The 23,635-nt window shown below is 39.5% G+C and overlaps 1 protein-coding gene across 2 annotated transcripts; it reads left to right on the top strand.

Moving 5' to 3' along the window:
- Positions 1-3,374: 3,374 nt before the first annotated feature.
- Positions 3,375-22,824, top strand: AMACR (alpha-methylacyl-CoA racemase). Of its 2 annotated transcripts, none has more exons than XM_069001812.1 (5): positions 3,375-3,673; positions 6,380-6,523; positions 9,012-9,172; positions 13,790-13,976; positions 22,027-22,824. In XM_069001812.1, exons 1-5 carry the CDS (start codon positions 3,418-3,420, stop codon positions 22,434-22,436), a joined length of 1,158 nt encoding a protein of 385 aa, XP_068857913.1. In that variant the 5' UTR covers positions 3,375-3,417; the 3' UTR covers positions 22,437-22,824. The 2 variants fall into 2 exon arrangements, with proteins under 2 accessions (XP_068857913.1, XP_068857915.1); XM_069001814.1 differs by lacking the exon at positions 3,375-3,673 and adding an exon at positions 3,768-3,851.
- Positions 22,825-23,635: the final 811 nt, after the last annotated feature.

Below are 23,635 nucleotides of genomic sequence, written 5' to 3'. Positions count from 1 at the left end.
CTCAGACAGAGTCATATTCTCAAGCAGCATGAATTCACAGCTTCTTAAGAAGGGTATAATGATCTCAGGATAAGATTTTCTGCTGCTGTGTGGTGGGATGTACATTTAGGAGAGCAAGCAGCGTTGTGCAAATCCACACTCACACAGACGCAGAGAACATAGAAAGGCAAAGAGATGCTCCAAGCTGATGAATCTATTGAAATTGCAGAGATTAAGGTGCTGCTTTTGGCAAGAACATTGCAGAGGGCACAGCATCTTTCACAACAGCACAAGATACAACGTCAGAAATGCGGAGTATCCCCTACACCATCTTTGGGGCTATCAAGAAGTGTTGTGAATGGAGCGCAGCTTCTATTCAGGCAAGGCACAAATGCAAGCTTTGGGATAATGCAACCGTGCTTGAAAGCTTTGACAAGCTTGGGACACAGAACTACCATCATAAATTCCAAGAGAATCTTTAAAGTTCTCAATTTCAGTTTAATGCAGGTATCTTTCAATTTACTAGAGAAGATTCACCTGCTACTTACATTTTTAGGCAATTTTAGTTATCAAGATTTGAAATATTATAACAGACGAGTAATTTTTGCTTTTTCATTTAACAAAACCAATATAAACTGTAGAGATACCCGTATTTCTTTAACCATGCATTAAGATGGACTAAATTGTAAACAATATACGTGTGAAAGAGGAGAATCAAAAGTTTTTGTACAGCTGTAACTTCACTTTGCTGCCTTAGTATTTTTCCAAAGGACTGAAATGTAAGGGTAATTGTAACCAACAAATCTAAGACCAACTGTAAAAGTCTGGCATGCAGTCTGTATTGCAAAAGTGCCTGCACCTCTGCAAGAAATGTTGATATAAATCACAGTAAATACTCACTGACATAATTCAATAAAGCGCACAAAAGCACTCCGACACAGTGTGGATTCAATCCTAAAACAACTCCTTTCTTATACCCATTACCTCTGCAATGATGAATTCATACAGCCTCCTGTTTGCTGCTGCTTATTAATGAAAAACATTAAATGGCATCACATAGATGAACATCACACTGTTTTTACTGCAAGCCTATGCTAGGGAAGGTCTCCCTGTTTTTAACATATATTTTCTGCTGGCCAACTTGCTGCTTCAGGAGAGTTTGCTGAACTGAAATCATTAGCCTTCATTTCATTAGATTAGAATATCTGTTTCTCTCCCATGCCTGTTTATTTCTTGGTTTGGCAAAATCCAATTTTTCAAATTGGAATTAATGCTCATAAAATGCTGCCCTCACCTCCCTGAAACTGAAATAACTTAATAGGGTTCTGACTGAAATGTTTCTCCCACAGATTACCCACTGTAACTCTGGATGACAACAGAACAGCAAGTGCAAAGGACTGCTCAGTTAAACCATAGCGAAGTCCAGACATTATCCAGTGTGTGATTATGGTGTTATTTATATGGGATAAAGAGCATCAGGTGAAATCAAAGGTGACACAACAGAAATTGTCTGTTCATATTCAACACACACTCCAAGACCTGAAGGTGTGAGGGGACAAATGAAACTGAAAATTAGTCAGAGAAGCTTAGCGTCACAGTAACATCACAATGTCTGTGAAAACAAACCCTTATATGGAATAGTGTCTCTAAGGGAGATGGATAACAAACTAAACTAGCCAGCTTCATTTGAATGAAAATGCAAATACTTTTCTCCTGGCCATTTCTTGTGGGTGGCTCCATAGCAGTGGATATAATAAGTGCCTGCATTACAGGACCTGGTGTTTGCATAGAAAATGAAGAGTATTCCAGTGATAGACCTGTTATTGTAGAGTGAGAAAAAATTCTGCATTCATATTTGCAGCCTTTACACGTTTTTGTAGTCCAACCAATTTAAAGACATATATAAAATGAGCATTGAATTGATATTAAGGACTTCTTTGCTCTGTCTGCTTCCTGGTAACCTGAAATACAAGGAGCAGGGCCTAAGTTTGAAAAGCTGTGTCAATACAATGCCAAAGGTTTCATTACCCTTTCTGGATTTATGTGTGTTCCTGTAAACAGCTTGTCCTGGGTTGCAGTGTATTCTATTACCATCCACATGAGCTGTTGAAACCAGATGGGGCAGTGTTTCCTTGCCTCCTCCTTCCGGACTATCTTGCTGTTAATGAGCCCATCAATGCCTTGCCTCATGACTCATCATCCCATTGTGAGATGCTCCGTGCAGAACCAAGCATTCCATCCTGGATATAATCTGAGATTCTGAACACCACAGACACCTTTTCCACTGGATTCCCAGAGGACAGGAGCTACAGAGACCACTGGACCTTCCAAGGAAGAGCAAACCCTTCTACAGGATCGCTGCTTCAACAGAACCACATCCACCACTTCAGGAGGACTGCAGCCACCATCTTATCGGACTGCTACTGCAACCCTGACTGACAGGGTGTCAGGTTGTATCCTGACTCTGTCAGTTTGAGCCAGTGTTTTCTGCCTTTTTTTAAATTTCCCTATTAAATTGTTATTCTGACTTGGTGCCTCCCACTGGTTTGTTTTCAAATTAGTACACAGCTGATGCCTCAAGAAAAACAGGGCCAGACAGCCTTCTTTAAATAACATCTGGTAAAAAAACCAACCAACCGACCAACCAACCAACCAACCAAAAAAACAAAAACAAAAACAAAAACAAAAAACCCACCAAGTTTTAAACAGGTGTCCTGCTAATCTCCCTTTGTGTGACCTGAGTCTTGGGTGTGTTTTGGCCCATCCAGGTGCCCCGGGCATGGCACAAGAACTTAACAATGGGCACAGGGACCTTTGGCCCGGCCAGGGGACCTTACACTCAGAGACAGGGCTGGAGCCGACGACCTCCAGACTCAGACTTCAAAGGTTGGACTCGATGATGTTGGAGGTCTTTTCCATCCTGAGTGGTTCTGTGATTCTGTGACTTTCCTGCCCTTAGGCTGTAAGGGTGTAAAAGCCCAGGGTTTCCTTTGTTCGGCGTCCCTACACGGAGGCAGCAGCTCGAGCTGGGATTTTTATCTTTAGTTATTGCATCACGATTAAATTATTTTAAGGTTCTGGTCGTCTGAGCTTCTTCTATGGGAGACCTGGCGTGACTATGAGTGTGGGGGGCTGTGCAGCTGCCAAGGATGGCTCCTGAACAGTCGGACAGGGAAGTTTCCCAAGAGCAGCTGCGTGCCGACCCCAGCAGCAGCAGAACGCCCACTCCTCCTCACTGCGACCCGGGGCGGAGGGCAGTGGAGCCACCCCCGGGCTATCACGGACTCCTTGTGAAGAAACACCGGGAGAGGCAAGGCCTGTGCCCCCGGGCGAGGGGCGGTAGGAGCCCGCCGCCGGGGCCGCGCGAGGGCGGGCGGGGCGGCCCCCGGGCCGCCTCCGGGATCGATTTGTCGGCCCTCGCCAGCGGCCGCGGCGGCGATGGCGATGGCGCTGAGCGGAGTGCGGGTGCTGGAGCTCGCCGGGCTGGCGCCCGCGCCGCTCTGCGGGATGATCCTCGCCGACTTCGGGGCGCAGGTGGTGCGAGTCGACCGCCTGTCCCAGTCCGCCGCGGCCCCCGACGTGCAGGGCCGCGGGAAGCGCTCCTTGGCGCTCGACCTGAAGCGGCCGCAGGGCGCCGCGGCGCTGAAGCGGCTGTGCGGCGGGGCGGACGTGCTCATCGAGCCCTTCCGCCACGGTGAGGGGCCGGGGGACCGCGCCGGGGCGGTGCTGCGGCCGCGGCCGCCCGGCCTGGGCCGTGTGGGGCGGGCGAGAGGGTGAAGCTGCGGGGCCGCAGGGTGCGCTGCTGAAGGGCTCCCGGCAGTCTATGGCCTCTGGGAGACTGAGTGGGAAGTGGACAGGGAACAGCTTTGGAGGTCTATTTCCTGTGACTGGGTGACGCGTGCTTGTGGCGGATTTGTGCAGCGCAGCGCAGCAGCCGTGTGAAACCGCAGGGAAGGGCCGCAGATAGAGCTCAGATAGGGCCGTGCCCCCGGCCGGGCTCTGGACGAGCAGGAGCCGTGGATGAGCAGGAGGGTGTCCGAGCGCAGGGGTCACACCGAGCTTGGGGCTCTGGAGTAGCAGGAGGGTGTCCGAGCGCAGGGGTCACACCGAGCTGGGGGCACCAATTCTGCGTGATGTCAGGCCTGCTGATAAAGTCCAGCTCACATTTGTAAGGTTGCCATGCAGGTCGGAGTCGGAGTTTACAATTCCTCTGAAGACAACAGATCTGACGTTATGGTTATACATTTACAAAACACATATGCCAGGGAGATGAATATAAGAGCAAGTGCTAAATAGCGTAGTATGATTCCCTTATACTGCGCCACTCTGATCCAGGATCAAAACCAGGTTGTGAACTACAGTCTTCATCTTCAAACATCATATTTAATTTTAGGAAGTTGCTTTCCACAAACTAATAATTTCCTGCTAGTCTTAATCTATTTCATGAAAACCTTTATTGTGTTTTTGCAAGTACTTTATAGTTTGAACATAAGGCAAATTCTTCAAATATTCAATTACGGAATTTTTCCATTTTTTAAAACTGTCTTTTAAAGAGAACTCGTAGCTCATTTTTTATTTACAGTATGCATATTTACTAATTTACCACATTTAGGGGTGCTTAATATCTGATTTTCAGTAGCAAAATTGATGCTGTTTTAACAGCCATAGACTTCTTAGATTGACCATGCACACTTTGTTTATAAGCCATACACAGGCACTCACCTGATGGTTGTCAGTATCCCCCAGTGTTTCTTGAGGATGCTGTTCTATTAGGAAAAATGCCATCAAGGTCAGGTTGGACAGGCTCTGTGGGCTCAAATCTAGTTGAAGATGTCTCTGCTCAAAGCAGGGGGTTGGACTAGGTGACCTTTATAGGTTCCATCCAGCCCAAACCTCTGTGATTCTGTGATCGTGCTTTATTGAGGAGCTAGCTGAAGTGTTTTGGGGATGTTAAAGGCAGTTTAGAAATAGGAGACTTTATCAGCTAGACATCATGTGTTATGGACAGATTGTGTGTCACAAGTAATGCCTTTCGTTTGGAAAATGGGTTTATTATTATTATTATTGTGTTTCTTACCTTAAAATTGTTTGTTTTATTCCCCAGAAGCTAAGCAAACAAAATGAAGAAGTTAAATTCCACTTCTTCTTTGCAGCTAATCTCCTGTTTTCTAGAGGTTTTTTTTTTCCTTATGAAGTTTTATTTACTTCAGTTTTATGGGCACTTTCCTTTTTTTTTTTTCCCCCCAGCTGGAAATGCAGGTAATTTTGGAAATAGATATTGGGTTTTAAGGGCCTGTAAGTGAACTAGGCAAATCTGTGACCCATCATGAGGCTGGTGGAAAACAGTGAGAAGGTGAGGGTCCAAGTGGCAGAACAGTTTTTTTAAGGCATATGCACCATTGACCTTACAACAATGACTTTGTGACACCACAGGGGCTATTTGTCACCTTGTTCCCACTTGTGCATTTGAAAACCAGGCACTTTGCCAAATTTCACTGCTTTCTCCTTGGCAGTAATCACTTGCCACTGCCCAGTAATTCATGCAATAGAAGTGGATCTTAATGGAATTGAAGGTGTAGTAACATTATGGATTAGTTTTCTGAAACAAGCTGGAGTAATAGATTCTGGGGTGGAACAGGCATTGAAATTATGTTTTCCTTTCCATTTCAAAATGTGTTGCCCTGCAGCGCCCTTATAGATCATAGGTCAAAGTCTGACCAAGCTACACTGAACCAATGAGAAAGTATCATTTATTTGCAATTCAAATCTCTTCAAACCACTGTTTTAGGACAGCAAAATTAAAATTTTAACTTTGTTTTTTGTGAGTGCATGCTGATTCAACTTGTATTTCACTGATTTTTAAAAGTTACTTATTCCCTGCATTAAAAAAGAACACATTTATTTGTGTGTGGTTCCTGCAGCTCGTCTGTGGAATAGTGGCATGGTCCATTCACATCAGTCAGTTAAAAGTCACAGGAACACGAGGTACTGAGAAATGCTGAGGAAATTATATTCCAGTGAAATACGGAAGAAATGTCAAGTGATTTTAATATGGAAAATGTAAGGGATTGCTCTTTCTCTTTTCTTCTTGTTTTACAAGCCTTTGGTGGCTTTCTCTGTCAACCAGTGGTGCATGGTTTTCTTTCAGTCTTTTGGTGAAGTAAAACAGGAAAAAAAGCTGAAAAACAAAACCCTAGAGCCTAATTTGCACTTGTTTTATATTAAAATTTTTGCAGTATGTTGGTGGTTCATAATGTTCATGTTGTAATATGGATGCTGAAGTAGAATGTTCTACTTCATGAAGTGCGGTTGAGTTCTGCTGTTGTTTAACTGAATCATTATGTTCTGAGTATTATTAAAACTAAATGCGAATTAAAATTCCTTGCTTTGTCTTTTTAAGGTGTCATGGAAAAACTTGGGCTTGGCCCAGAGGTCCTCCTACAGGAGAATCCCAGACTCATCTATGCTAGACTTACTGGGTTTGGCCAGACAGGAAAATATGCCAAGTCTGCAGGTCATGACATCAATTACTTGGCTTTATCAGGTAGGCTGTAAAATTTCCTGTTAAATAAAGTTGCTTTCCTCCCTTTAATCAAGACTCAAGAACTTGTTGAAAGCAGATAGCTCAAAATTTATCTGAGGTGCAGTCTGATGAATCAGCTGATCTGAAATGTCTCTGTGAAATGGGGCTTTCCTTTCACTGTGCTTTTCCCAGATGTTTTCAGTCAGCTCTGGCACTTGCTTAGCCCCTCTGTAAACTTCCTCACAAGTAAAAAACTGGTGAGAAGAAATGAGGGTGTTTTCTGCCAGGTGAGGTGAAGCAGTTCATTAAGAGATCCAACCAGTCAGCACAAGAAAGGAGGAAACATTTACTGGACAGGCTGTTTGTTTTGCCAGCAGCAGCGAGCTGTTACGGGCTGGATCAGCAGTCTTCCCAGGCTGTACATTGTTTTCCTTCCTTTGCGCTGCTCTCTCTGAATAAAGTATCAGAATATTTATCTGAAGAGAGGATTGAACTTTTTCTTCAGGGCCCTTCTCTTAGAAAATGTGTATACTTTATAATCCTGTAAGGGCTGCAAATTATTTTGCGTGCTTGAGAGCAGATATTTTGAGCAAAGAAAAACTAGGCAGCATAAGACAATTGAGCTCTTGTGCTTTTCTGCTTGTAAATATGTCTTCACTGATACCAACTGAAAGGAAGTAGGCTTCAAATAAAGTGGAAATGCTGTAGTTCACTAAGGTGTTGTGGACATTATGCTGCTTTTAAGTGGTATGGTTTTAAAAGTATGCAGTAGCAAACAGTAACAAAATTACCCAGCTCTGGTGATGCTCATCCATGCACGGCCCTACCTCCTGCTCTTCACACTGCTTCTGTCTCTCATGCTTCTCTGGACCTGTGAAGGAGGAGAGAAAGTGGCCCAAAAGTTCTTGGCTTCCCACTGGATAAAGCAGTTCTTCTGGACCCAGGAAAGGGCTGGAGTGGAGGCAGTGCAAATTTGGTGATCTGGTATCACCTACTATGTGGAGTCATAGTGTTTTGAAATTAAATTTCTTTAGGAGTGGGTTCAGTCTTCCCTCATGTGAAATTGTTAGAGAATAGAAAAAATTAAAGACGAGATGCCTTGTTTGAAACACTTCTGACTTCATGTCAAGATGATTCCAAAATATTAGGGTATTTTTATTTGTTATTAGTGGAGGAAGTCTGTATAGAAACAGCATGGTTCATCCCTGCCTTAGCTTGTAGAACTTTCTGGTTTACAAGTAGAGTGATTTTTTTCTCTGGAGCTGATTTAGTCAGTAGTATTTTGGTTAGATATCTTCTTAAAATAATTTTGCTTGTAATTTCACAGACCAAGTTTTTCTGCTTATTAAAAGGAAATAGAACAAGGTGTTTGACAGGTGTCATTCCTCAAAAATGAGATATCATACTCTGAGTATTTTCCTAATCAGCTTTGGCTTCCTTTAACTAAAAAATGGCTTGTGTTAGGAACGCTTGAGAAGTTAGTCTGCTGGTGCCTGTGACAACTTTTAGACTATTAAAAGGAAGGTTTTACATAGCAACAGCAGCAATACTCTTGCACTACAGGGTTTGGAAATCTTTTATGCTGTGCAGTCCATTGCTTGCATGTAGGAAGAACATTAGCTAACTAAGCAGTGCATCAGAACCATGCAATTCTCAGGAAATTCTGACCATGTATTCTGCAAGTCTCAGGCCACACACATAGAGGGATGATTGCACTGCAGTTTCTTGCTTGTGAATCGCTGTGAGGCAACTATAAAGAGTAAGGTCACAGTAAAGAGGTTGTTCAGGATGGCAGGGAAATGCTAACAAATTCAAAGCTCTGACTGAAGTAAATTAGCTTAGCCTTTGCTCTAATTCCTTTCATTTCTGCATAATTGCTGGCATAAACATAGGTTCCCTGTGTTTACATTGCATGCAATCAGAGATAACCCTTCTGTGCTAGTTACCTGTTCTTTTTATATGCAACCTTTTTTTCCCCAAACATAGTTGGAGAGGGAGGGTAGGACTGAAGCAGAGTTGTCAGTGTGAGATCCTTTGTTATGATTATTATTTCATTGGTTATGTGCACCTGTACCTCTGCATTTTTACTTTAAAATATTCAAAGAAGAACAATTTACCAAAGTTGCTTTGAGACACATTCGTAATGTCTCTTATGGGCGAGATTCAGTGCATGTAGAAAGTACTGATATAGAATTATTGCTCACAAGGTTGGGTTTTTTTATAAAATTTGATCCCTCTATAGCCAAAATATCAAGGTTTATCTGTGAGACTTTTGTTAATCTCTTTACATCTTCATGTAATGTGATTCATATCACTCAATGTGATTTTGTATATTTTTATTCTTTTAAAGAGTAACTATTAGCTAAGACATAGCCAAGCAGAGATAGAAAACATTAGAAGATTGCTTTATCCCTTATTTTTTGCATAGATTGAAAAGAATGAAACTTTAATTGTAGAAATGAATGCTTATAATTAATTTTATGCTTATCCTTGCTTTGTTTTCTGTCAGGTGTGCTGTCAAAGCTGGGTAGAAAGAATGAAAATCCTTACGCACCCGTAAACCTTCTGGCTGATTTTGCTGGTGGAGGTGTCATGTGTGCCATGGGCATTGTTATAGCCCTCTTTGAACGTGCCAGATCTGGCAGAGGGCAGGTCATTGATGCAAGTATGGTAAGTTTGGTCTTGAGGAACATGGGGTTTCTTAGGTTTGCTTGGGTTTTCTCCTACTGTAAATCTGTTAGTGGGAAGACATTGGAGCTATTAGTAAGGTTTAAAATTGAGATTTGGGAAAGTGATCTCATAAAATGGCTATTCCTTCACATGCAAGCAGTTTTCATGAATCACGGCTGCCATAACATCCTTATGACATGGAACACGTACTGCAACCTCCCCCCTCTCCCTGCTTTTGCCCATCTGCCTTCTTCACAGAGTATTAGCTGTATATATTTGAGGAATAAGTGTGGTGTGTGGAGATAGGACGTATAATAAACAATTGGCGTACTGCATAACAGCAAAAATGGCAATACTGTTAAAATAAAAGCTTGCATTAGCTTTATTCAAGACACATCTTACGAATTTGTGACAGGGCATATCTTGCTAGAAGCACTGTTCCCTGGGATAGTTACACTGCCATGGATCATTGCCAAGAAGTCAATTTCAAACTTTTCAAAAAAAAACCCAATTCACATTGTGAATGTGCTGTAAAATAAACTAAAGGCTAAATTCTTAATAATGAATACTATGGATTTCTTTTCCATAGTAGGCCACCCACTTACACACAGAGGAGCAATACTTATTTACATTTATCCTTGAAACTTACGTTATCTGCACGCGTTGTTTCTCTCTCGTTCTCCCATTTTTAAAGAGTATTGCAGTTAAAATTTGACTTCCCTTTGAGGCATTGTACAGTGAAGGCTAAGGTTCTGCTGTAAATATAAACTGAAAAAAAGTTACATTAATGGAAAGGAATCCCTTTGTTGAAGTGGTCTTGAAGAGACTAGAATAGCAACAGATGTTGGATTTCTTGACTTCAGTAAGTTTTTGACAAATTCACATCATGTTCTCATAAGCGGTCCATGGCATTATGGTCTAGATGAAAATTTTATGGGAACAGTGCAAAACAGGACTAGTTTTTAGTAGTTAATTGTCAAAATGAAAAACTTAAGTGCAGTTCTATAGGTGTTTTTTGGGTTTTTTTCTTTGTTTTCTCCAGCAAGCTGAATGATGGATGAGCAACTGTGTTTAGTAAATTTACAGATGATAGACATATGTGAAGGACTGCAAGTGTGTTGGACTTGGATTAGAATTGAAAATGACCTTTTCAGATTGGAGCAGTGACCTGAAAAAAATTGGCTGCAATTCATGGACATTGCTGCTCTGTAGTCCTCTATGGGCTGAAGCAATTTGCTGCACAAATGCAGTGAGAGAACAATTGGCTAAAGTACAATCCTGGGAGTTTGTAGTAGTCACAAGCTGAACATGAGTCAACAATATCACGCTGTTACAAAACACATACATACTGTATTAGGATGTATTAACAGGAAATAGAGTAATCAAAGTTTCTGAAGCAATTATTCTAACCTATTCAATGTTTATGAAGTCTCAGGAAAATAATGTTTCTGATGCTGACCATCATCTTTCAAAGATGAAAATGAAAATAATGAATATTTTCATTATTATGAAAATAATTTGAGGAAGTCCAAGTAGTACAACAAAAATTATGACTCTAAAAGCATGACCTAAAAGAAGAATTTAAGGAGATTGTGTATTTGTGAAAGAAAAACCGTCGAGAATTGTGACAAGTCTTCAAACGTTGAAAAAGATACTTCTTGTAGTTTATAGTATTACCAAATTTTCCTTATCATACTTCAGAGAATTAAAAGAATTTATTAGAAGAAAATCAGTTAAGTCTGCTAATGTTCTAATGAAATTTGTAGCTCATTTGGAGTGGAATATGTTGTGGGGTTTTCTAACCTTAAAAATTGTCTCTTCTAATTATTTCTTGTCTCATCATGATTGTGGGATTTCCAGTTCCCTGCTGATGTGCCTGGTGACCTGTGAAGGGGATGGAATATTGTCCAGTATCACAGGATGTGCTTTACCTGGCATTTGGTCATATTCCTTATTTGTTGAATAAACTTTCCTTGACATGGTTGATGAAGATCCTTTGTGCATCATCAGCAGCAAAGACAATTAAATTGACTGAGTGGATGAGCCTGTTTTTACACCTAGTTTTTTTTCATGAAAGAACGTATTTTTAAAATCACAACACTGCAGCATTTCAGCTGTTTTATTTTAACTTTTTTTTTAAATATACCCATTACTTAAGCCATTGTACAATTTAGGTAGTCTGAATACGTTAATGACTTGGACACATGGTAGAATTTTCTACAGTAGAAATTGCACTGTGCAAGAAGTAGACACTGGGTCCTGCGTTTCATCTGTCTGTCTCAGAAGAATTAATGACTGGCCTGAATTGATTCCTGCTGGTCACTGTCTCATTGACTCTGCAGGGATCATGGCTGTCCTACAGGAAGCCAGGTAGTTGCCACGTGGAGTGGACACTGCAGTGTGACACAGTACGCACAGTTGTACCTCTGCATTCTTGCACCACACTGGTACAGAGGCATGTGAGTCAGGGCCACAGTTTGGGTTCACTACATCAGCCACAGAACCTTCTGCTGACAGTAGGCATCTGACTGGAGTATAAGTCACTCTTTGTGAAAAGACAGCCACAGGAAAGGATGCTGGTAGTGATCACTTGCATAATAGTCTCATGGCAGGAGCATTTAGCAGTCCAACAGAAGACTGAGGTTCTAGGTTTTTCTCAGCCTGGAGGTATTCAAAACCAAAACTCCCACATCCTAGAAGCCTTTATCAGTCACGAGGATAAAGATTAGGTTGGTGTAGATTCATTCTCACTTCTGTTTGAACTCTTTTCAGTCTACAGAAAGAAGGCTTGGGGAGCAGACAGGTCACCCAGTGGCATGGTGCCTCTGGATTCTTGTGCCTGCTTCAGAGACTGCAGATGTTTTTAACATGAAGGAGACATTAACTGAAACACACAACTGTTGCTATAATAATTCTGCAATTAGACTGAAGTGGAGTCTCCCCATGTTGTTCTTCTCATTTGGAAAAGAGGGTGACCGCATTAGTGAGTGTGTGGTGCTATTTTTACATGCCTTTGGAGGTCTGGTGTAGATGTTAAGACGCTTCATTTACTTGTCTCTGAATTGCAGTGGGCCTCAGGCAGAACCTAGCTGTCCAGTTGCCCAGACAGGGATATTTCTCAAGTCTCTATACCAGTCAAGAACAGATGTGCTGTTTTATTTTAAGTGTTTCCAGGGTAAGTAGCACATAGGTATTGTACAGGTGCTGACTAAGAGTTTTATCAGCCCTGAAATCTAATTTTCAATTAGGGCTTATTCTGATACTTTCCCTCGCTTTTATTATCCTTACTTTCAGTGCTTTTTGTGTAGTATTATTTGTTCTTAATATGAGCAATGCAAGATCAGATCATTAGTAAAACAAACTGTATTTTAATATCCTTGCAATAATTTTGCCGATACATAGATGAAGGTATACAGTATTTTCTCATATGAAAGTACTTTAATTGCCTTTAACTTGTGACAGTGAGGACAGAGGTATTCCTGTCCTTGAAGCAGTACTAGGAAAGAGCCCAAGTAACACACATTAAATTAAGAAGCCTTCTTGACTGCATACTTCAGCAATTTGCATGTTTTAAATTCTTGCTTAGAAAAGTATAAACTAATAGATCTTCCCACATGAATATTTAGTAGCCTTTTGTTTTGGTATGGTATCTGTGCTTGTCTGTATAGACAATATTAGGTTAGTTTCACACAGCTGAAAATGCATGAATCAAGTGATACTCAGAATAATACAGCTCAGATTTTAATCTGTTCTACTGGAATGTTTGTGGCCATACACTGTTAACTGGATTATCTTACTTACAGTACTTCCAATACAGTTGAAAGAAAATTAATTGTGCTGATGAGCAAAACTAGGATATGATTTTGCTTGAAAGACTGGTACAACCTTGATAATTATTGAAAGCCTGAACAAATTTTCATCTGGTGGTACTCCACATAGACAAAATTTTGAGGAGCAAGTTGAAATGGGATTAATCATGTTTTCTAGTGCTGTATTCATTAGACCCTTGACTATGTAGAGATTTGCTCTGTGTATATAGCTGCCAGCGATCACAGTGGGAGAATAGTTTTTGTTTTAACTTAGTGTTGGAGATTTGATTTGATTTCCTTCAATTTTTCTTCTAAAAATAGCAGTCTTCCTGTAATCAGTATATTTACAGGAGATAAAAATTTGGTATTTATAGGACTGGTACAGGCATCTTGTTTTCCAGAGGTTTGGAAGACATTGAGCTGTCATATGCTTTATGTTGTATAGAGCCAAGGAGCTCGTCCCATCCCTTGAAATTACTCACTCATTGTGAATGTCTAATGGCTCTAAACTTGCTAAACGAGGGAACTATGTGCATTGAAAGTACATTGTCCATCTGAAGCTGCCTTACTACATTTATGCTCTTTCTTAGTCTCTAATTCTAGATGATTTCACAAGTTCAGTATAAACAGTAATGGAAAATTTAAGAAATGAAACTGCTTACCAGAGATTCTGTCATTAAATATCTTAGCAAAGGGCAGAACTGGTAGTAGTTTTTGTTGGTTTTTTTATACAGAATTTAGGTAACATGCCAACTAATTTACTGGAGCTTTTATGTTGTTTTTTTTTTTTTTTCTCTAAATCTTCAAGGTAGAAGGAGTAGCATACCTAAGTTCTTTTCTGTGGAAATCACAAAATTTGGGATTGTGGAGCCAGCCTCGAGGTGAAAACCTGCTAGATAGCGGTGCACCTTTTTATGAAACCTATAGGACCTCTGATGGAAAATTCATGGCTGTTGGTGCCCTTGAGCCTCAATTCTATAACCAGTTAATAAAAGGTGAGTAGGTTGGAGCAGTTTTTTCATAACAGCAAAGCATGATTGAGTGCATTCTTTAATAGTTGATTTTCATTCATGATACGTGGTTATGTGATTTCTTTGTAAAAGCCAAACACTTCCTGAAGCTAGTTGGATGGTTGTGTAGCTGTTTAATTGACTTTCTTTTTCTAGCAATTAATTAATTTCCTATTCACCCTCAGCAACTACACCTAAATTGCAAGTTTTCTTTTGGAGTTACTGTAATGGTAGTCTGTGATGTGACTGGAGCACTGAACAACTTTTCTGGAAACCACTTTTTTCAAATGATTGTGAATCTACTTTAAAAATGAGACCTAATTCTTTGATATTGCAAATGGAATTTCAGGCAATTTTGGTTATTTGTACTATAATTAAAAAAACCAAACCTATTTAAATTGTTTATGGAAGGAATAATGACTGAAAGTAATTAATAGTATTTCTTGATAGAAAAAAATTTTGTGGAAGCAAATTCTGCTTTAGTAATTAATTTCCACCACACAATTTCAGAGTGCTTTAAAGACTCTTTAAATATTACTATAAATCATGATTTATCTCTTTGAGAAATTAGAATGGGTTATGCAAAATATTTAACTGGTAAATAAAACCAGAAATTTTCAGGTGCATCTTTACATCTGAACTGATTGTGTGCTTCAAGCTTTTTATCAGATGGGCTCTTAACTTCTTACTGGTTATTTAATTAAATTTTTTTTTCTATTGTGCTTCTTCAGTAGATTGCCATGCTTTCCATACAGAATTTACGAAAACATAAAAAATTCGTTAAATAATTTTGTATTTATTCTTTTCTTCATTGTACAGAATATGAAGGCTATAAGAAGTTCTCAATTTAATTTTAGTTTTGCTTAATGAGTTGAAGGAATGTCGACAAAGGATTCCTAAAGTGGATATACCCAGTGTTACGTGAACCACTTTTGTCCATGGGTGATTCCGATGGGGCCAGTCTTTGCTCAGTGAGTGTGTCAGGGGAGTAGTTCCTTATTCTTGCCCACTGATTATTCCTTGAGTTGTGGCATTTTTTGAATTGTATCCTTGCTACAATTTGCACTAGTTTTGGCTGGGATAGAGCTGAATTTCTTCACATTAGTTTGCATGGGGCTGTAATTTGGATTTGTGCTGGAAGCAGTGCTGGTAACACAGGGATGTTTCAGTTATTGGTGAGCAGCGCTTCCAGAGCACTGAGCACTTTTCTTCTCCTCACCCCACTCCACCAGCGAGAAGGCACAAGAAATGGGAGGGGATCACAGCCAGGGCACCTGCTCAGCTGACTGCAGGGACGTTCTGTACCACAGGACACTGTGCTCAGCAGTAAAACTGGAGGGGAAATTGGTGGGTGGTCACTGCTCAGGGACAGGCTAGGCATAGGGCAGTTGATTGTGAGCAATTGTTTTCATCTGCATCTCTTGTTTTTCTTGTGTTACGGGGTTGTAAGGTGGGGCATGCCTTTGGTGAGCAGGATCCCCAAGGGAGAGCTTGTTCTTTATGCTTTGGCTTTGTTTTCTTGCAGCCTGTGGTGCTCCCCAAGATCTTGCACAGCTGTAGCTGTGAGTGGCTGCTTCTCTTGTAGCTTAACAAAGGCCATGTAATTGTGAGGAATATCTAAATTGATACATGCTGCTACATTAAATACATGAGGAAGGCTCTTGGACTCAGGGACATGACCAGCATTATGTTGGACAGACCAGATGTCAAGTTTGGAAATGCCATGTTCTTGGCTGAAGAAGATGGTACTTTTTGTCTCTAATTGTCCTAAGAATAACTTTTTTGTGAACTGAGGTTGTAAGCAACTTGATCTTGAAAAAGATCATTCCACGTTGATTATTTGCAGTTCTTTGAAATGTTTTTTTTGTCCAATCCCCTGAGATTTTCTTGCTTGCGTGGGAGTTGGAAAACAAAAGTAAATATAAAACTCTATCAAAAGTAAAATGCAAGCCCTTGCTCTGGGAGTTAGGTAATTTGGAATTCCTAAAATATTTTCAGGGAGAATGCTTATATTAAATACAAAGCAAATGAGAAAAAAATAAAGCTGTATACTCAAATACGCATATGTTTGGCTTAAGTGACCAAACACTGGCCTGCAGTATTTTATTCTTTGGAGACTAAGTTGAATCACACTTAAGCTACAGGACTGGGATAGATTCGATACTTGTTCAAAAACCCCCCAAAATTCTGCAATGGTGTCTGGCTCTGTTTGTGACTCTTTTTCTCAGTGAACTTTCTCTGGACAGTCCTGCCTTGTATTGATCATTGTTATGGGGCAAGACTTGGGCTTTTTTCTCTCAGCCAGGTTATCTACAGGGGCGCCTCTGAGGCATGAAACCAGTGGCCAGGTGATAAAACTTGGTCACTGATGGTCTCTGTCTTCTTTAGATAACTCTTTACCAAGGAAGATGCTAAAATTCTGCTTTTCTTTTAGTGGTTTCTGAGAAATTTAGAGCTTAAAGTTAGAGCAGCAACTGCGAATTCTTCTGCTTATGCTGTGGCACCCAAATTGGACAACTTTATTTTCGTGTTTGAAAGTATTCCTTGTGCTTACAATGCAGAGAAGTTGCTTGATTTTAACAGCTGAAGTCTCAAACATAGTTATTCCAGCAATGAAGAACTGGTGTGTATCCACTTCTAAGTAGAGAATAACTGCAATCATTGTTGCATGTGTTTCAGTCTGTTTCTGCCATATTTAAAAAATCCAGCAAACATACTTCAGTCTTTGAGGAAATTTTGCCTTTTGCCTTTAATTGTATCACCACCTTTTCTTGTGTACACTCGGTGAGTTTTCTTTATTTGTTTTGTAAAAGTGTATTGTTTTAAGTAAATGACCAAACTCAAATTTTTCTCCCAGTATTGAATTTAAGGTAACTGGTCTTCTGTCATTGTGTTTAAGGTGCATATCGTGATCTGTTCAGGTTTTCACATAGGAAATATTTATTCCTTTCAGTACTAGGGTTTCAATCTTTCTGAAGCAATAGTGCACAAAATTAGAACAGCAGAACCATCTTGTGACTTAGGGATTATTTCCTTTCTGGGATACCTACTGCAGAAATTAAGTTCAGAATTTAAGCCTTTAAATATTGTAGGGAAGAAAAAGGTTCCTGTGAGAATTGTACTGCTCTTTCATGAACCTGAGGAGCTTTGACTTAGGCTGAGTTGTCTGTTCCAGGCATTGACTCCAGCCTTGATGTGGGTTTAAAATGGTATGTTCCAGTTGCGATTTCCATAATTTCATTTCATTCCTTTTGTCTGATATCTGGTCAGTTCTGCTGGTGAAGAATTTGGTGCTGTTCCAGATAAAATATATTCAAAAACCACTTGATGGCTCTCTGTCCATATTCAGAGGGTAGATTACTTTTGCCACTACTGTAGGAGGAGAGCACAAGGATTCCGGTATTGCAGATGCCAGTTGGAGATTTAAAGACTGCAGAATTGAGAAAGCAGTGTGATTTCTGAACCATTTGTTCCTGCTCACAGAATTCTGCTTAGCCAAAGCAGAACTGATTTCCTTTTCGTTTTGGTTCACTTCAGTGTTTCCCTGCAGAGTTCCTGCAGGAACCCAGTGCTGGACCCAACTGCAGTTAATGACATAGTGAGGAAAGTTCTTAAGGAGTCTGCAGAGGGAAACTAAATTTAAGAAAATAGAGCATATTAGTTTGAGAAGATTGTTGGCTTTGTTAGTTTGTGCTCTGCAGGGAAAATTAAGTTTATGCTTGCCAGAAATTCATTAATTAAATAAAGGCTTGGTGAGAAAGTGAAGCTATGTAAAATAGATGCAGTAGAGAAGTATTTTGGGTTCACTGTTGATTGCTTGCTATTAACAAGCAAGCTGAAGTCCTTTTGCAGGTATTAATTTTATTACTACAAAAATCATACAATAAATAGCTGAAATGTCTTATGAAAAATCTGTTGTAAGAAACATTTGCTACTATGTTAAGCCTTAATCTTTTGTCAGAAAGAGACAGAATGTCTTTCAACTGACCTGTGAATTGCTTCTGCAGGTTTGTTTTGTTTTTTAGCAATAGGTGCTTAGTATTGCTGCAGCCAGGCTGCAGGGGGCATGAAAAACATAGTAAATACTGTGGAAGAGATGAGAGTAAAGGTTTGATTCTGAGTTATGTGGTGTAAAGTCAGTTACACAGGGTGAACTTAGTGTCCACTTACATTGATGTGGAAAACACTGACAGTCACTAAAGTCCTGAACTTCAAAGTGTAGCCTGCTGAATGTGCAGCTCTGGCAGATGTGCTGGCTCCTGAGATGAGGAGTACTGCTTCAGTACTCCTATACTGTATGGCTTCAGTTTACAAAGAGAAGGAAAAAATTAGGAAGCAATTAAAAAACATCATTATGAAGGATTTCCACAGGGCTCTCCATTTTCTGATTGTGAAGTATTGTGTACTGTATTAAAAATCTGCTGGTAAACTGAATGCAATATCACATTGTTATTGAGACATGTAACATGGAGAAACAGTTTCTTCATTATGTTTTAGACTCAGTTATATGTAATGTTATGTTTTATTTTAATTTATTTATTATGATAAGGCTTAAATATTGTACAAATACTGTAGAGGGCCAGGCTCTTGCTGCATCAAAACATTTGCAGTTATGGTAATTAAGCATGTCAACTTGGAGTACAGCTATAGATGCATTTGCAGTGAGGCCTGGTAGTACTGTGGGCCTGATCAACCATTTGCTGAACTGTCACTTTCTAAAAAATTATTTAGTTGCAGGAACGTTGAGCAGAGAAAACACTTTACATAATTAGTTTAATGAAAATTCACTACTCTCTTGGAATATTCTGAAATTCAATTCCCTCTCACAGTGAGAACAAGTTTTATTTAGTCAGAAAAAGCACAATGGTATTCACCTTACAGCTGTTGTTTGGGCCACAATTAAGGTTTCCCATACTAGCTGATTTTATTCAGTCATGTTATTACAACATAATTTCAGAACTACTCTTCTATGACCATACATGTTTGAAAAGAAAATTAGCAAGTTCAACCAAGAAAATCCTGAACAAAACTCTGCTTTTAAAATAGTATGACTGAAATAATATAAAAAACTGTTTCAATTTCTGACATACCAAAGCAGCTGCACTGATTTATCTAATGAATTTTGCTGGTTTCTTTCTCTTGAAATAGGTACCTGATTTTACTAGAGTTTCTCTAAGAAGTTCTGTGGCAATAGAGATTTCAGTTTGCTGCGTCAATAAATGACGTGGGGATATATGTCAATAAAGCTGTAGTATTTGAAGGACATTTAAAGCTATATCATTATAGGGAGACAATTTTTCATTGTTCAAAAATAATTTCAAAGCTGTACTAGAGTAGGTTGACTGGGCTTTTCCATACAAAAAAATCCTAGATGAAACTTTGAACAAAAAACTTGGAACTAAGTTGTGATTGCTTTATAAGATATTCTGTGCAAAAGATACTTTGGTTATGATTACATTGAATGAAGTCTGTCCTCCTGTGGTATCCCAGACGATTCTGTGCCATGTAATAGTTTCCTTGTTGAGTCAGTCACTCCTGCTCTGACACTGCTCATCTGCACCACAAATGGTGAGCACAAGCTGGAAAATGAGAAGCTGTAGTGCTTAAATGTTCATGCTATTTAAAATTGAAGTCTTCAGTGGTAAGCAGAAAATGATCATGTAATATTAAATTCCAGGTTCTGCATATTGTTCTAGTTTGCCAGAGTGTGTGCAGTGAGGCTCAGCCAACTTCCCATCTGCCATGATCATCAAAAATAACTGTGTAATGGGATAATGGTAGAGCTCTGCTCATGTTGGACTGGCTGCTAGAAACTAAGCCATAGTTTTTCATAAGAAAATAAGTACTGTGTAACAAAGTTTCCACTTGACAAGATTTCATACATTGAGTCAGAAGCTCAGGTAATGTGCTTTTACTTAGCTGTACATATTGTGGAAGGTAAATTTGTCTCAGCTCATAGTTCATAAGTAAACTGTACTGCACTGTTTGTGGTATTCTAGTGGAATACTTTGAAAATCAATAATAAAATTAATTTTGAAAATATTTTTAGCTTTTATTTAATCATGATGTTCAAGCAGTATGAGTTATCTTCAGCTGATCTCTTTTAGGATGACATGAATGGTTATGGACACCAGAGTGTAAATTCAGTGATTTAAGGTGCACATGGCTTGGTAAAACCATAAGGACTGATGTTTACCTTGTAGTATCATTTATCCTAGTATCCACAGGCATTTCTAATAAGATGTGAAAATACTTATTTAGTCTTTGACTGTGATGAATTTCTCCTGAAAGTAAACAATTGCGAGGCTGTGTTTTTGAGTCTGGAGACTGGCAGTTTCTGTGTGTTTTCCTTTGAAGTACCAAAGTACGATTTCAAAGCGTGTATTCATTTCCAAAACTACTGTTTAAGAATCTTGTGATCAACAGTGAAATTCTTAAATATGGTGTTATACTGGGGGGATCTGTGGGCTCCAAGGAGTGCATATTGTGGAGATTATGAACAGAAGAAAGGACTTAAGGAGCAGAAGAATAGGCATTATCTCCCTTTCTTCTCCCCTGTATGTTTCAGCAGCAATATGTCTACCCTGCTCAGTGATAACGAAGCCGTAAAAAGACAAGATAGGTGTTTCCTGCCTATGTACAGCTAAAGACAGGAGGAGGCCTGTGTGAATTCTGCCTGCAAACAGCCCTTTATTACTCAAGCTGGTTAACAGTTAGTCTAATTACCAATCTAATACCAGATAACCAAAAATATAAGAAAGAATGCTGAAAATTCAGTTTTGCAGAGCTCTACATTTTCTCTGCCTTTCACAGGTTTTCTAAGAAGCTCCCTTTTTTTGTTACTTGTGAAGTATTATGATGCTAGTTGTTCTCTAGTCTTCCTGATTTCTCAAATTCTTTCTTACCCCTGCTTTTTCTGAATTTCTTCTCCTTCAATGTATCACTTCTGATTCCTATTTGGTATCATATACTCTGCTTATACCCCTGTACTATCTCCATTTTGAAGGTGTCGTTCAATTGCCTTTTCTCTTTCTTGTTTTTTACCTCCTTTTTGAGATAATCTCTACAAGAAGTCATAGAAATTCTTGCATCTCCTTGAAGTAGGAGAATGAGAGTAGAGACTGCAGAGTGCAGAATCCATGAGAACAGAAACAAATACAGGAAACTGGCAGTGCAGCAGAGATGTAAGCTCCCCAGTGAGAAGGGATGTGGTGCTTAGTTCAGGGATAGACCTAGGACTTGCCTAGCACAGGAAATTTTCTTTACAAGCCCTGTGTGCCCATGCTTTGCTCTCGTGTCTCAGAGGAGATGTGCTTATTGCATATCTGGGTGTCCTTGCGACTGAGACGGAAAGCAGAGTTATTGAGCAGTTAGGGAGTGAAAGGGCTGTGGGAATTGCAGTCTGGTAGGTGTGCTGGAGCAGAGGGAGCAGGAGATACTGCTGCAGCCTGTTTGGACAGTGGAGTGAAGAAGCAGGTCAGTCAGCCTCCAAACACCTGCAGCTGAGCTGCCACATGCGCATTGAGCTGGGCACATCCATCCACACCATCTCATCTGTGGCATAGAAATAACCCCATCACGTTGGGCTTCAAACAGTGTAGCCTGCTGAATGTGCAGCTCTGGCAGATGTGCTGGTTCCTGAGAGACTAGTGTATTGCTGTAGTCCAGGACACATTCAGCAGATTTCTGTGTTGCTATTGCCAGGTAGAGAATATGATACCTATTATAGAAGCTGTTCTCAGGACATTGCTACGTCTAGGCAGCTGCTGCTTCTGTGAAGTGTTTATACAAATGAGTGTTTATTATATGTACTTACTTAAAAGGCTGTAGCTGATGCAGTTTAGTCTAATTGCAAGTATCATAGAGCATTTTATTCCTCTGCTCCATGCCGTGCACAGATACCTAAGTAAAGTTCAAAGTGACTTTAGTATTGCCTTCAAAATAGTATCTTCTTGAGGAATATATTTAGTTATGGGAAGCACTTAATAATTTATCTAAGCCACACTATAGTTAAACTTTGCTTTTCTCCTTTCAGGTCTTGGGCTAAATTTAGATGAACTCCCCGCTCAGATGAGTTTCTCCAACTGGCCTGAAATGAAGAAAAAATTTGCATCCATATTTGCACAGAAGACACAGGCTGAGTGGTGCAGCATATTTGATAGCACTGATGCCTGTGTGACCCCTGTTTTATCCTTCGACGATGTTGCCTCACATCAGCATAACAAAGAAAGAAGTTCTTTTATCAAAAATGATCAGGGAGAGATAAGTCCTAGACCTGCTCCTGTTCTATCAAGGACTCCTGCTGTTCCGTCATGTAAAAGAGATCCTTTTATAGGAGAACACACAGAGGAGATACTTCTAGAATATGGATTTACTAAGCAAGAGATTGCTAAACTTTACTCTGATAAAGCAATAGAATTCAAGAACCCAAAAGCTAATTTATAATCTCTTGACTATGCATATCAGATAAATTTCAGGCTGATACAGTAAGCTTTTATGCTTTAAAATTGAATTATCTGACAAATAAATGTTTTCATCATATTGCTTTTAAGTAATATATATTTTTCAAATTATTGACAAATTTAATTTGAGGACAGTGGGACTTACGTACTTGTGTACCTGGATGATCTGCTGTCTAGAATGATACTGTAATTGTGTTATGAAGATCTAGACAGTTTGCTTGGTAAGCACCTCAAAGTTCTCAGAATGTTTGTTTAAATATTGTATCCTGTAGTTTGATTCTTTTAATTCTTGGTTTTACCACTGGTTGTTAATACATGTTGTAATTACCTGAAAGCAATTCTTTTAATAAAATATATTCTTTCTAAATGAGTGATTGTGTTGTTTATTCATGAATTAGGAGGGGTTTTTTCCTCTATTCTATCATATTAATTAATTTGCTTTATCATGCCAAAACTATGGTCTAACTAATGCTATTCTCTTATGTGCTGCTGCAGAGCTATTATCTCAAAGTTAATCTATTTACAGCCTGGCTACAATTTCTCAATGCAGTCTCCTGATTATATTACATTTAGAATATCAGCTTGGCTAGAAACTAAATTCAGAATTAATTTTTTTTTGTTTTTAAAATACCTGCCAACTAGTAAACCTTTCATCTCCTTATGGAAACATGGTAGGCAACTTTGCTGCACAGGTTTTAAACAATGGTTATTGCATGTCAGTTTTCATTTCCTTCAAACTTAAGCTGTCAATTGAAACCAACTCTTTCAAGGCAAAAGAAAATCTGCTTTTAAAAAGAATTAGTTATATAGCATTAATACAGTATTCTGTAGTCCAGTGTGTGAGGAATTATGACATGAAGGGTTGGGGTTTTTTGATAATTTTGTCTGTTTTGCTGAAGATTGGTTTGTTGGTTACAAAGGCTTCCAAAGCTGAGGTGTACTTTAGCTCATTTCACATGTGTCATGGCAAAAATGTCAACAGTATTACCATAAAAAAGATCTTTTACACTCTACTACATAAATACTTGCCTGGAAGCATGAGTTATCTAGTACGTCCTGGCAAGTTGTCTAAACCATCAGCAAAAGCACCTTAAGTTTCCAGCTGATCATCAGTCTAGTGTAAGTTACTGAATGTTATACACTTACCATAGGATTTGACAATTTTCTTAGTCCCAGAGGTAT

This window comes from Aphelocoma coerulescens (genome assembly GCF_041296385.1).
Source record: "Aphelocoma coerulescens isolate FSJ_1873_10779 chromosome Z unlocalized genomic scaffold, UR_Acoe_1.0 ChrZ, whole genome shotgun sequence".
Lineage (NCBI taxonomy): Eukaryota > Metazoa > Chordata > Aves > Passeriformes > Corvidae > Aphelocoma > Aphelocoma coerulescens.
The sequence above is the reverse complement of the archived record's forward strand: the minus strand, read 5'-3'. Positions and strand labels throughout refer to the sequence as shown.

Coding starts and splice junctions, on each gene's coding strand:
- AMACR (XM_069001812.1), top strand. CDS start 3,418: ATGGCGATGGCGCTGAGCGGAGTGCGGGTGCTGGAGCTCGCCGGGCTG. Junction 3,674..6,379: donor CATCGAGCCCTTCCGCCACG/GTGAGGGGCCGG, acceptor TGTCTTTTTAAG/GTGTCATGGAAAAACTTGGG. Junction 6,524..9,011: donor CAATTACTTGGCTTTATCAG/GTAGGCTGTAAA, acceptor GTTTTCTGTCAG/GTGTGCTGTCAAAGCTGGGT.